The 13,673-nt window shown below is 36.2% G+C and overlaps 3 protein-coding genes across 3 annotated transcripts; 1 reads left to right on the forward strand and 2 right to left on the reverse strand.

Moving 5' to 3' along the window:
• Window positions 1–204: 204 nt before the first annotated feature.
• LOC114525209 (nucleolar protein 8-like) lies at window positions 205–5,480 on the reverse strand. Its single transcript, XM_028546432.1, has 10 exons — window positions 5,406–5,480; window positions 4,527–4,591; window positions 4,364–4,426; window positions 4,192–4,270; window positions 2,836–4,060; window positions 2,485–2,607; window positions 2,073–2,305; window positions 1,412–1,616; window positions 991–1,252; window positions 205–634 (listed from the first exon to the last, which is right to left on the reverse strand). Exons 1-10 carry the CDS (start codon window positions 5,450–5,452, stop codon window positions 480–482), a joined length of 2,457 nt encoding a protein of 818 aa, XP_028402233.1. The 5' UTR covers window positions 5,453–5,480; the 3' UTR covers window positions 205–479.
• Window positions 5,481–5,610: 130 nt separating this feature from the next.
• LOC114527482 (dual serine/threonine and tyrosine protein kinase-like) lies at window positions 5,611–11,436 on the forward strand. The gene is made up of 5 exons (XM_028549147.1): window positions 5,611–6,309; window positions 7,393–8,244; window positions 8,353–8,897; window positions 9,234–9,483; window positions 10,218–11,436. Exons 1-5 carry the CDS (start codon window positions 5,662–5,664, stop codon window positions 10,632–10,634), a joined length of 2,712 nt encoding a protein of 903 aa, XP_028404948.1. The 5' UTR covers window positions 5,611–5,661; the 3' UTR covers window positions 10,635–11,436.
• Window positions 11,437–11,617: 181 nt separating this feature from the next.
• LOC114527517 (lysozyme g-like) lies at window positions 11,618–13,481 on the reverse strand. Its single transcript, XM_028549202.1, has 5 exons — window positions 13,020–13,481; window positions 12,790–12,855; window positions 12,344–12,546; window positions 11,930–12,062; window positions 11,618–11,855 (listed from the first exon to the last, which is right to left on the reverse strand). The coding sequence occupies exons 1-5, from the start codon at window positions 13,021–13,023 to the stop codon at window positions 11,716–11,718; spliced, it is 546 nt and encodes a 181-aa protein (XP_028405003.1). The 5' UTR covers window positions 13,024–13,481; the 3' UTR covers window positions 11,618–11,715.
• Window positions 13,482–13,673: the final 192 nt, after the last annotated feature.

The following is a 13,673-nucleotide window of genomic DNA, read 5'->3' on the forward strand; positions in this document are numbered from 1 at the left end:
GACTTGCTTTCTATTTTGAGTGTCACCACCGTTTCAGGTAAACCGGCTTGATACAACCGGCCCAGATTACTTTCGTTTGTTGCAGTGAAAATAGAATATATAGAGCACGACACGTAGTCATAATGACTAAAAGAATATTTTGTAAATTTTGTTGTTTTTACACGTTTACCTTAAGAGTGAAAGTATAATATATATTAAGTAGAGCATTGAGAAAAATGATGGTCATTTGGGGTTTTTTTATATGCCAGTTAGCATCAGTGATTTACCAAATTGTATCCAAGATATTTCCAAATTTTTACCAGATATGTTTCCAGTAATATTACTGGCAGTTATATTATATAGGCGATTTACTCTTTTAACAAAGCAAGAGTTTGATATACTGTAAATCTGAAATTGATGCAAAAAACAATGTTGTGATCATGGCTATATATACATGTAACATGGATTTCTGCATGATTCAGTCTGAAACTGCGAAATCTTTAATGATCCACTCGTTTATATGATGTTCTCTTCTGGCGTCGTAAAGCATCCTTTCGTCTCTTTTTATAGTCCTGTGTCATCTTCTGTCTTACCTCGACCCAATAGCGGTTCAAACTTTCAACTGATTCATGTCTCATAAAACTAGAACTTTCAACTACAAGTGAAAGTTGAAGAGTGTTTTTATTTTTGACGATCGACTTTTTAGGCTTTTATAATAATTTTGTATTCAATAGTATTTTTTTCTATGATCATATAAATTAATTCATAAAATAAAATTCAATGTCAGAATAATTATACACTAGTTTGATTCGCTATAATAACCTGTGGGTTTTTATGACATGCTACACGAAGAATGATAAACATTTTCAAGAATATAAAAAAAAGATAAACATTTTCAAGAGAGGAAACATTAGTTTGGACATTTTAAAGACGCTTAAGTCTTTATTGGCGAATTCTATTGTGACCTCTAAATCATTATCCACTTAATAAAACATCTAAATTCCGCCTTACCTTCCAGTGCGTTCATCATTTCCAGATTATCTGGATGATAAAATAAACATCTTTTTGTGCTGACCTTTGACGAGTGATTACTATCAGCCTGTTCAACGTCATCCTCCGATTCACTGGCACTACTGTCGTACGGAAGTGCTTGCGACAGCTGCACTGGAGGTTTCCAATTACTGACAACTGTCGCTTGTTCTGCCGAATTTAAGTTTTCTGCATTGTCTTCAATTTCATCCAAATCCGAAAAAAATGAAAACGTTTTATTTTCCTACGAAAATGATAAAAAGAATTAAACGGTTAATATTTTAGGTATTCACTCGACAGATATGAAGTTACACCAGCAGAAAAACAAGATATCGATAACGGTATAAATATATGAGGGATCAAACATCATTCATTCATCATATTGCATCATGAATTACCATACCTTTTCTTTATTGCCAAAGAAATCTTTCAATGAATCAGATACGGTGTAAAATCTTTCTTTCGTGGAAGCATCTTCGTTTAATTTTGGTTCGTCATTTACCACATTGCTCTCTAATTTTTTCTCAGGACTGTCAGATTTTGTGATATCTTCCTCAAATTTGGCATGATCTTCGCGATTGGGATCATAGTGTGTGTCAACAGAATCTCTATTGCAAACACAAATCATACATGGAGAATACTATAGTCAAAACCTGGTACAAAAATGCAGTATGGAGTAATATAGCGAGAAAACAAATACGTGTCCTGTACTCATACGTAGGTACAGGTCTCCGTTAATAAACCTACCGGACAAAAATATAAAATACAACAATTAATATAAAATTATTTTGCAAAATGCGGAAGATATCGCCCCCAAAAGTTCACTAATGTTGTATGTTGTGTATATATTCGTCTTAAGCGCAGCGAAACGGCCATTGTTGAGCCGAAAGTGTTTTTCCCCGCATAATAATACAAATTAGTATTCGCCACAACTCCATTATATATTTTTTAGATTTTACAACGTTCTCAAACCAAGATTCCATTCATTTTGCCTATACATAAAAAAATTATCTATAGCCAGAATCATCCACTCTGGAAAACTACAAACTGTACATCAGACTCACCTGTACAAGTTCCTGGAATCTTCGCTTTCTTCCAAAAACACCGAGTTTGTACCAAGAACATCTTGAAGAACTTTCAAAGACAAACGTTTCTCATCTTTTAGTTGTTGGGCTAAATCGTCCTCCTCAAGAATTGGTGTTTCTAATGTCGACTCTATTTCATCGTCACTTTCTAAAAAACGTTCATCCATTTTGAACCTTTGATCATGACCAAACGTTTGTTGCAATTTCATCAGCTAAAGCAGTAATAAAGCGTCCTTGTTAGGTCGTGATTGTAGGAGAATTACATTAATTTACACAGGAGTCAAATGAATTTACACAAAAATGACAAAATATACTGTCATGACACTGCACGTTTCGTTCATCTCCAGAATCATATATATTTTGTGAATGGCATTTCTTTCAAAAAAAGCACCTTTTCGCCGGATTTTCCATCAAAATATTCTTTACCAAGAAATTCGTCAACTTCTTCATTGTCATCATCATCGCTGGAAGAAGCCATCCCTAGCCACGCAAGTGCTTTTGAGCCGGTTACTTTCTAAGAAAGTGGAACGAATGTTTTTGTGGATTTATGTTAGCTATCTTAATATTAGCTTAAATTTATTTATTTATTTAACTTCGCCAGTAACATGCATTTATGGCAGGGTCACCACAACAGTGCGGCACCAATTATTGCGGGCTCTAAAATTCATGGTTCACCTCTCTTCGTTGTGTTAATTGCGTGAAAAAAACAAATTAATGTGGTGTATATAAATTGAAGACTGACCTCTCTTCCACTTGAAATTTTCAAGGTTTCTCCGTCCATGTTGTTATCATTCTCAAAAACAATATGATTTCCTCCTTTATCAGAACTTGAATCCACCTTTTCCAGGGCTTTTTTTACAATTTCTTTTTGATTTTTAAGAACTTCTTTTCTTTCTTCTAAAGTTTCCAGTCTTAACTTGTTGGAGATTTCTTTTTTCACTCTTGATTTGAAATGGGATTCTGCAGCCATGAATGATTTTTCATTTGAAGAACTGCGTTCATTGGTTCTGTTATGCTCATTTAGTGATTCATGCTTTGGCGAAATTTCCGAAAAGGAATACTTTCTTTTTGACGCCTGACTTGACTCTTCAGTTTCTGACTGGACTTTGCTTTCGTTACTTGACAAAAGATGATCAGCTTTGTCATCAGAGTACTTCTCAACCGTTTTATTCTCCTCTTTTCTCTTCTTTGAGCTTGGTTTATCATTTTCTTGATGCCGTTCATTTTTGAAACTTGGTGCTAACAAATTATCATCACTGCTATAAACAGAAGTTATACTCTCATCTAAGCTCGAACTATCTTCTATGGAACAACTGTTATGACTTGTCGACTGACTTGTATTACTGTCAGAACTTTGGTTCATGGAGGGCAATGAAGTTGGTTTATCGTCAACAATAGAATTTTTCTTTGTGGAAAACCCCGATTCATTGTTTTGTATTAGATCAGATTCTTTTTGATGCTGTTTAAAACTACCCTGACAATAGCCTGTTTCATCAGACAGTAGAGTCTCACGGATCTTAATCTTTTTGAAGCAGGACTCTTCGTTTTTCGCTTTAATTTTTTGGCTGTTCTTGTTATTATTGTCATCGCCATTGTCGTCAAGCGAACGTTTGATTGAAACTCTATTGGTAGGATTGGCTTCATCAACTCCATTAAAATCTGAATCACTTTGATAAAGGTTCCAAGTTAAGCTATCAACAGAATGGCGGTGGTTAAAGTCATTACCCCTCAACTTCTTTAGACAATGCACAGTTTTTGACGGATCAAATTTTGCTATCTTCTTGCCATCTCGTCGGCGCAAAAATACAATTGGTAATACTCTACCAAATTTTCCAACAACCCAGTTTCGTTTTTTCGGTACAGGTGTCCCTGGAACTGCTGATTTTATATCTTCTATTACGGAAATCTTTGGGATATTACAATTAGCTTCACTTTGTTCATCATTTACCTGATTCTCTTTGTGCAATCTATATCGAAAACAAAACCTTTTTGTGGCTAAACAAGTTAACATAGTCAACGATAATTGACAAAGGATTTATGTACACTATATCAGTACCATATGTATATTGGAAGTCTAAAACAAAAAATTCAGAAGTACCTTGTCAAATAATCTTCCTTTGCAACTTCTACCTTGAGAATTTGGCCCTTCCAGTTACACTTGTTATAAGTTGCTAAGCCTAATATTTGTTTAATTGAATGAAAGGTAAAAAAATTGGATTATCACATTGAATTATTTGGGCCATATAATGGAAAAAATATATCTTACATACATTTTCTAAAATTCTTCTCAGAGATGTCAATGTTAATGTATGCAAACGTTTTAATATGATCTCCTAAAAAGAAAGTTGAGTTGGGAAAAGTATCTGCATATTTGATTTAACAGCTGTTTTAAAGAGAAATTGGTGAGCATGTATCAGGTATAAAGTAGAGTACCTGAATCGTCATGACGGGTTATAATTTCTAAGTCTTTGACATCACCAAAAGGCTTAAACTTTAGCCTTAATTTAGAAAAAAACACATATCATATAAGGTAATTTAGCCAGGCATACACTATCAGGTAATTTAGCATAGCCAGAATTTTAGGAAAGGGGGAGGGGCTGCCAGTGTGAGTGTGTAACTCAAGACAAAGTTCATGCTAAACTTTCTGGGCAGAATTTTGTGGCATTAATGATGGACAATTTTGATGGGGAAAATCATCATTGACAGCATTAAAGTGATTCACTTCACTTATCACTAGGGGTGGCCAGGCCCTCCACCCCCCCCCCCCTCTAGCTAGAGGATGAAGCAGCTAGTTTGGATGATCCTCCATATACACCTCTGACTTGATTTTAAACTCCTCATCTTTTCGGATGTAGTTGTGTTATGTATGTGGAGTTTTTTTAGTCATTTATTTTCAGATTTACACAGGTGGTTTTATTAATCGCATGACTGATGACTACCCTTTGATGGATAACGTACACCTTCACACCAAATTTTGAAGTAATTGGTGGAAATTTCCTTTTTATACTGTGATGGTTTCTAGAAGGATTTTAATGTGCTTCATTCTGAAATTGTTGCAATTATGAAAATAAAAGTATCACTCGTATTGTAGCGTTTACTCATTTAGGCTCTTAGGTCGAAAAGTCGAATTACTCGAATACCGCATTTGATGTGTCAATCATGCGTATTAAAGTCATTAAAATTTGTCACTGCTGAACATTTTTAGTGAACATTGAACAATAACATTTTTTCCAATTGCACTTTCTCACGTTCATATGAAATAATTATTTATGGCCAGGCTTAAAACTATATATAATTATCTATATTCTCTACCTCAAGTCATCTTTCGATACTTCTTTGTACAAACCGCCGATAAACATTCGTTGAATCGTTCTTTGAGCTCTTGATTCCGCCATGTTGTATTTTATGGAAAATCATATTAACATGAAGAACTTATTTGTTTATGTCTGGTAAACGCTGACATAGATGACATGATCATTGGGCTCAGCAAGTGTCTCATTCGTAATTTTGGAAGAAGTCAAGAAGACGATCTGATCAATGCGAACATGTTTTGCTCGCCCACACGATAATGGTCTCGAAATTGGTGGACGAGATTACCCAGTTTCACGATCAATGTTCAATTTTGAAGCAGATAAATTGGGATACAACTAAAGTCTTACACGAAATCCGTAATTCGGGGTGTTTACCTCAAGATAGTGACTCGGCATATTTGATACCAGATGAGGATTTGGAAGCCTTATCGCCTGTTTGTGAAACTTTGCCAACTATCGTTGTTATAGGGCAAAGTCTGTATGCAAAGGTGGTTGTAGTCAATCAGATTCTCGGAGAAGCAGTCTTGCCTGATGGCGATGATATTGATAATTCGGAATCATGGCGAACAATTCGTCTAAAATTTGGGCCTCGCGGAGTGAGTTTGGTTTTGCCCGATAGCTATGTGCTTGCATCAACTCTCAGTTCATTTGAACGGGAAGGACAGTGTGTTCCTAGAAGTGATTTAGAGTTGAAAAATGGTGACAAATTAGATCCCGCATTAGCTTCATCGGTCGCGGAGGTTACTCTACCTCATCCGTTGTTAAAAGCGGGTGCCCAGATAGTTTGTTCGTCTACAGGCCTTGACTCGACAACGGAACAGTTGGAACAAAATGTTAAAGCCTATTGTGAAGGCGCTATACCTATTGTTATCTATGCTGTAGAACATGAAGAATTGAGTGAACAGGTTTGATATTTTATTGATACATTAGAAGGATAAGATAAGTTGTTGCTTCAGTTCTTCGAAACGAAACAGCGTGTACAGTTCAATTACTATGAAATTCACTTTTGTTTCCAATGAAAATTGGAACAAGAATTTATTGCACCATTATTAATTCGTACCTTTATGTATTTCGAAACGTAATATTTTGACATTGATGGAATGCATTTGGAAACAAAAACAATCTGGAAATACCCTTCTTATGCTGTAACAATAGATTTCTTTCTCATTGTTTCTGACGTAGTCACAGTCACGAACACAGTCTGGATGATCCAAGGATTTAGGCTTGATAAAGGGGAAATGGATATAGTAATGTTTAACTACAGGCATGAGCCTGGTTAAACCACTGATCTGAAGTTAAACCAAGAAATGTTGAAAGTTGTGAACCTGTTCAATGCTTGATCAAGATATTAGCGTAAATAGTGTAAAAATTCTAGGCCGAAAATCAGGCCAACACCAGGCTCAGACCAGCAGTGTAAATACAGCTTATTAATTTTCTTTGTCCATGCACGTTTTCCTTTTTATCCTTTTAATGTCATCTGATACCACAAGACAATCTCAAGTTCAAATGAAATTGTGTAGCAGTGCAAATAGTTTTTCCATACTTCATGTTCACTAGATTCAGTCACTCACAGGTGCTGGTTGTTTGGAAGATGTTTAGCTTAAACAGTGGATAAGTTCAAAATGGAAAACAGAGTTATCTATTTATTGAACAACTGAGCTGAACTATTTCAATCTAAAGAGTTTAATATTCAATGGAAGTACATATTTAATGCAGGTTCAATCATTCACAAGATGTGTGAAAGCAGTTTTAAACCTTGGCTTATCCACCGTTTAAGCTAAACGCCTTTTAAATAATTCAACAACATTGATCCTATTCTAGTATAAAACAAATAATGAATGTTTTCATTTGTGCAATTGATGGAACATTTCATCTTTTACCTCTGAAAATATTCTTACCATTTCACTCATAAGCATTCGTTATTTGTATACTATACTGAGTAGGATTTTATACTCTCCATATCAGGTTAACATTATTTTTTTCAATAGGACGTCTGCCAATTGTCACATATCCAGGCATTGGACCCAGATCGTAGTATTTTCTTTGCAAAATGCCACCGAAACACTCAGGACTCCACAGAATCTGACAGAGAATTTATCTCAGGGCCTTTAAATCAAAGTGGAAGTGATAAAATATCTCAACAGCTGTGTGATCTTGGATTTTTATCTACTGATACTATCAATGATTCCCCAGCAAAAAATGAAAATAATGGCAATCTCACTATGAGAAAGTCTGAAATTACAAGGTTGAAGCCAAAAAGCAAACTCATGAATGGGATTTCAAAGTTTTCTGAATTTGAAACGTATTTACACAATGTATTACAATATGAACTGCTTGTTGGTGCTTCAGTTCTAAATGAACACCATAGCCGTATCTTGGGCATGTTCATCGCAACTGCATATGATCTGCAACGGGACATGATAATTACACCTAAGAGATTGGAATATGCTAAGAAGAAAGAAGAGGAACTGTTTCACGCTATGATGGACAGTGCTAGTAGAAAACAAGAAGAAATCAAAGCAGAAATTCGTCTAACTATTACATCTCTCACACCAAAACTAGTCGAGGAAGCTGCTGCTATGGAGTTTGTTGGTGTTGAATTGACAGACAGTGATGAGCTTGTCAACTCCAGTGATATTAGTAAATGCACATATCAACTTAAAGATCTTCTGCTTAAGGAGTTAAATAAGTCTTTGGCTTTAAAGCTGCTGGATTCAGTTCAATGTTTGAAAGAAAGCTTTCTTGGTACATTGCAAAGATGTATTGAAAGTTTAGAAAGTTATGACAAAGAAGAGAAGAGTAAAGAAGAGAACATCCATGCAGTTAGTGCTTTTAAACAGGTTTGTGTTTCTGTTATGCAACAATGGGCATTAAATTATTGAAAATAATCTTGTATAGTACATGTATAGTTCTGTTTTTGTATTAATCAATGGTGCAAATTTAAATAGATTCTAGATTCAGCGTACCAAATGGAGGCAACGACAAGGACGGTTAATCTTGCTCGATTTTTATTTGAGAAAATCCAGCAAGCGTTGACCATGCTACCTCGCAAAACTCCTGTGAAAGTAGATGTCGAATGGAAGAAGAAAGTCTCGCTTGATTTACTCGCCAATCTCAGTGATTCAAAACTCGCCAAAAACTTGTGTTCTCAGTTCAAGCAACGACTACGGAATTCCCACGACTCTTTTTCAGCATCCATGAAAATGATTGCTATGTACCACGGCGGACGACTGGAGAAAACGGGAAACGGACTGGAGAAAGTGCGTAAGAATTACGCGCCTAAAGTTGCGCGACTTGTTCTTGAAAGTACGTCGCTGCGTGATCTAATACTTTACGGTACGCCCCAAATGGGTCGGGAAATTGGGCGTGGTCAGTACGGTGTGGTGTATGCATGTGACAAGTGGGCTGGTTCTGGACCTTGTGCCTTAAAATCTGTTGTTCCTCCTGATGATAAACATTGGAACGATCTCGCTATGGAATTTTGCTACACCAGGTTGGTACAATGGTACTCTCTGCAGATCTTTTCCTGGTCGCCATATTTCATTAACTTGTTCTCTTCGCAGAACATTAGTGACTCCTACTTCGAAAATAAGCATTAGGAATATATAATAAGCGACCTATGTCTCATAATGTCGGTGATCACTACAGAATAAAGAACTTTGTTATTTTGCCGGCCACCAAAAATACTCTCCGACTGTCAGTGATCAATGAGAACCATGCAGGCTTTATGTACAAATCTTAAATACTAGGACTTATTAAACCAGTGACTCTCCAACTAATTTGCCGTTCTTCTGCTGCTTTATTTGATTATACGATATGTGTGTTACAGAGCTTTGCCTCGCCATGATCGTATTGTTGGTTTACTTGGTTCCATCATTGATTACAACTATGCTGGCGGTGGTTGTTGTCCCGCCGTGTTGCTAGTGATGAACAGGTTAACTCGGGATTTACACCATGGTTTGAAGAATGGTTTGCATTTCTCGATACGACTGCAGATTGCTTTGGATGTCATTCAGGGAATACGATTTCTGCACAGCCAGGGTTTAATTCATCGTGATATTAAACTTAAGAATGTGCTGGTAAGTATGTAATGTGCAATTATCAGCTGAAAGATTCGCATAAAATCAGAGGAATATAAAATATGGTTATGCACACACAAAGCATGCATTACACCACACAGGTGACATAGGTATTAAGATGTATTCTTTATATTTATGAGATGACAGACCCTCGCTATCAATTAAGTTATCCGTCAATTTTTTTATTTGAAATGTTGAAGAATAGTAAAAATTATTTATTCCAAATATATCTCACAGTTGTAGTCCTATTTTACAATTAGATTTTGAACTTGGGATTGTTATTGGGATTGAAAATCAACTGTCATATTATAAAAAGTCGCGGGCGGTAACCTTTGTTTTAGCAAATAAACGTGTTTCCTTCTAGGAAAAATGCGAGGAAAACGACAATTTTTTGCTATATTTCCTATCTTAGTTAATATAGCATGTATAAGTAAACGTAGCCGATCAGAATACAGCATTTACAATGTACACGACTTCAAGTTTTTACTAAACCCATGCATAACCACTTTGTAAAAACTGATTGTTGGAACGAACAACTAATTTGAAATTAGTTGTCTCAGATTCATCTCTTTTTCTCAATTTTATTTCGTATAACCAAAAAATTGGTTGTTTTAACCAAGCTTTTAGTTATTTTAAGCAATAAAAATTGGTACAATGAATGGAGGTAACCAATTTTGAATTGGAAATGTTTTTACAATGCACCCGCCCTTAATTTTACTTTACTTTACTTTAAGCTTGACAATGTTCATCGAGCTAAGATAACAGATCTTGGCTTTTGCAAACCCGAGGCAATGATGTCTGGTTCAATTGTCGGCACACCAATTCACATGGCACCAGAATTGTTTTCAGGAAAATATGATGGTAGCGTGGATGTGTATGCGTTTGGTATTCTCTTTTGGTACATATGCTCAGGTCAAGTTCGGTTGCCTGTCAATTTCGAACAATGTGCCAGTAAAGATCAATTGTGGTCTTGTGTGAAGAAGGGAACCCGTCCAGAACGTTTGCAACAATTTGATGAGGAATGTTGGAAAGTTATGGAAACGTGTTGGCATGGTGTGCCAGAGGAGAGGCCTTTACCCGGAAGCATTGAAATAACACTACAGCGTATGTCTGAAAGATTTCAAAATCAAAAGAAAGCAAAGCGGAAATAACTTCTTACAGTAGTTTCCACTTAAGTAAGCGGAGGGTATATTCTGCATGTATATAGATTTTCAATGATAAAATTATTGGCAAATTTTTAGGAATACCGCATGTAAATCGTGATTTCTACGTTGTTCAAAAGAATGACTTATTGTCACATGTGTGTATACCACACCAATATCTAGTGTGGTCAACTAATAAATACTTCACGTAAGTGTGAAACAATGTACATATGTGATGATGAGGCAATTATGTTTATGACGTAATCTCGAGCCAACACAGCAGTAAAACCAGCATCCATTGTATTCCTTCAGTAATGATACGCCTTTTTTATTTGTTCTTTATAGGGGCATACAAAATCAAAACGTACTTATGCATGAACTTAATATTAAGGAATCAAAACTAGTTTATAGTGTAATTTTTGACGATATGGTTATTTGCATGCATGTCTATAGAATGTTTTAAGTAGGAATTAAGTCGTGATTCACAAGGCCGTTGCCTTCCAATGCGGATCTGCACACGACCATTCTCTAAGCTTTCATTTCATGTTTCGTGCACTAGAGCATTTGGAGAGAGGATAAGGTAATAAGGGACTGGGATCAGAGATAAATACACTCTCGTGCACGAAACACGAGGTGAAGAGATTAACCTGGTGTCCCCAGCTTTTTACTCGAGCGTGGGAAAGTAAATATTACATTAATTCCTTATACTTTTGGTGAAAACATGAATTATGAACTAATTAGATGTGGTAGTATGTGAAGGTTGGAAATAACTGCATGTAATCTGCAAGTCTGTATTTTGTTTTATTTGAATAAATTATTTTGTGCATTGTTATTCATCGATTCTTTCATAACTTTGAACGACCGAAGGTTGCGTTGGATGCTGGAAAAAACAAGAAATCTCCCACCATATAGCGCGAATATTTGAACAAAAAAGTCGACAAAAGATGTTGAATTGCCTGATACAATAACCAATACTGAAAATACTGATAAAATATCCTGTCACGTTATTCCTATTTATTTGCCTTCTCACATCACATCAAATTAGATAATGTAGAAATTACATGGCGAACTTTGTCTCTATTCTTCTCAGTTAGTTGTAGCCATTTCGTTGAAAGTATTGTGCTCTTGCAACCACATCATCTGAATAATCTCCTCCAGTCGTGTGGGCATCAATGTTGTTGTATCCTGCGTTCATCCCCTGGAAACCTTTGTTGTATGCAGCTATTGCGGCTGAATAATATTTTTGAAATCATAAGTTTATGATGAAGGGAATGGGGCAGTCGTGAAATTTACATTGAATTCACCTTTAAGACGTTGGTCTGGGTCGGAAAATGGATTGTTTTTTGCATCAATAAAATAACGAAGAATATTCGTTGCTTGGTAAATGTGTTCTCTGCTATTCCAACCACCTTGTGGTGTATGCCAGTTCTTGTCGATCTGCACGTTGCCAAAATAGAAGAAATACACATAAGGATTCCTTGAACATGTGCCGGCGGCTCAGACGCAATGACACATGTAGAACACAAAAGAGCGTCAAATTGTTTTTCGGACTGGACCGACTGAATTTGGAGGTTACCATTTTGTTTACACTGATACTGATAGCAATTAGAACGTAGATGAAAACCAGTCAATCAAGACGCTCCAAAGTGAGCCACTAGACTCTCGCGACGCAAACATACTGTAACTCATTAGCATATACGGTATATAAAATACTTAACCTGCATCAGCCCAAAAGCTTGACCATGATCCCCCCAACCACCAGTCTGCTCTATTGCTGTTCCACCACGACTTTCTCTAGATATAATAGCTGCAATAAGTGCTGGTTCAACTGACAGTTCTCTGCCCACGCTAATGATTGTCTCTTTATGGGCTTGAATATAGCGGCCATCACGTTCCGCCATTTTCTGAGAACTACCTATTCCTATGTAATGTAAAAAGACGGTTAAACTAAGGAATTTTTATATTAAAACTATTCAGTCCGACAAGCTCTTCCTTATGTCAGTCACAACAATGGCAACACGAAAGCATTTGCACACTAATACTCTAAAAGCTATTAGCTAAAATATATACTCTGATATTTGCTCTCTTTGCACACGCTAACCCCAGACGTCAACAACTGCATTTGTAAATAAGCGCCAGGTGATATATATTGTATTGTACATACCCGCAGGAAGACGATCTTGACTAGCTGTCCTAGTTGAAGCACCAGCAGTTTGAATGTTTCTTACACCTATTATAAAGTGAAATCTGGTTTGATTAATTTTTAATTTGGGAATTTAAATGCATAGGGAGATATTGACTATAGAGTAACAAATACATGCACAGTCATGCATTTCCGTTCTTGGCGATGCTGTGTGTTATGATTCAGTATGGCCATGCATGCAAATAACTTACTCATTCTAATCACGTTTTCTTATCAGCGAATTTTCTTTGACAAATATCTCTTCTTCTTCTGAATTCTCGTCGACAAATATCTCTTCTTGCTCCCTTGACTTGATGACATACAAATGCTTTCGATACTTTGGATATTTTGCTCTTACATACCAACTTTATACCGAGAAATGCAATACTTTTTCTTATCAGAGCTTTTTCATGGAAATCACTCAAATCCCTCAGGGCTAAGTCTCTTGGTATCATATGACGCCGCGATCGTTTAGCGATGGCGATTTTCTGATTCGATTCTGATCATTACTGCATAAAATATTTGTCTGTGGAGAAGTCTGCCAAGTATAGCACTGGCGATACAGTCGCTCTATAGTCTATATATATTTACTAAAACCGGGCGTTCGACGACAGCGCACTATCAAATTGTATAAGCGGCATTTATATATCATCTGACATATTGGAAAATAAATTGGAGAATAGTTTCCGAGAATAAAAATAACAACAAATGGCTGTTTCCGCAAGGTTTTCTCCCCTGTCATTGATATCATGCAGATACAACTTATAGAACTTCTACTCCTCGTATTACTCTATATTGCATGTGTAAAATTTGAAGTCAGCTTTCCAATAATCAGCAATGTTCCACAATCCATTCTACATTACGAT

Source organism: Dendronephthya gigantea, unplaced genomic scaffold, assembly GCF_004324835.1.
Source record: "Dendronephthya gigantea isolate DGI-Jeju-01 unplaced genomic scaffold, DenGig_1.0 000001F, whole genome shotgun sequence".
NCBI lineage: Eukaryota > Metazoa > Cnidaria > Anthozoa > Malacalcyonacea > Nephtheidae > Dendronephthya > Dendronephthya gigantea.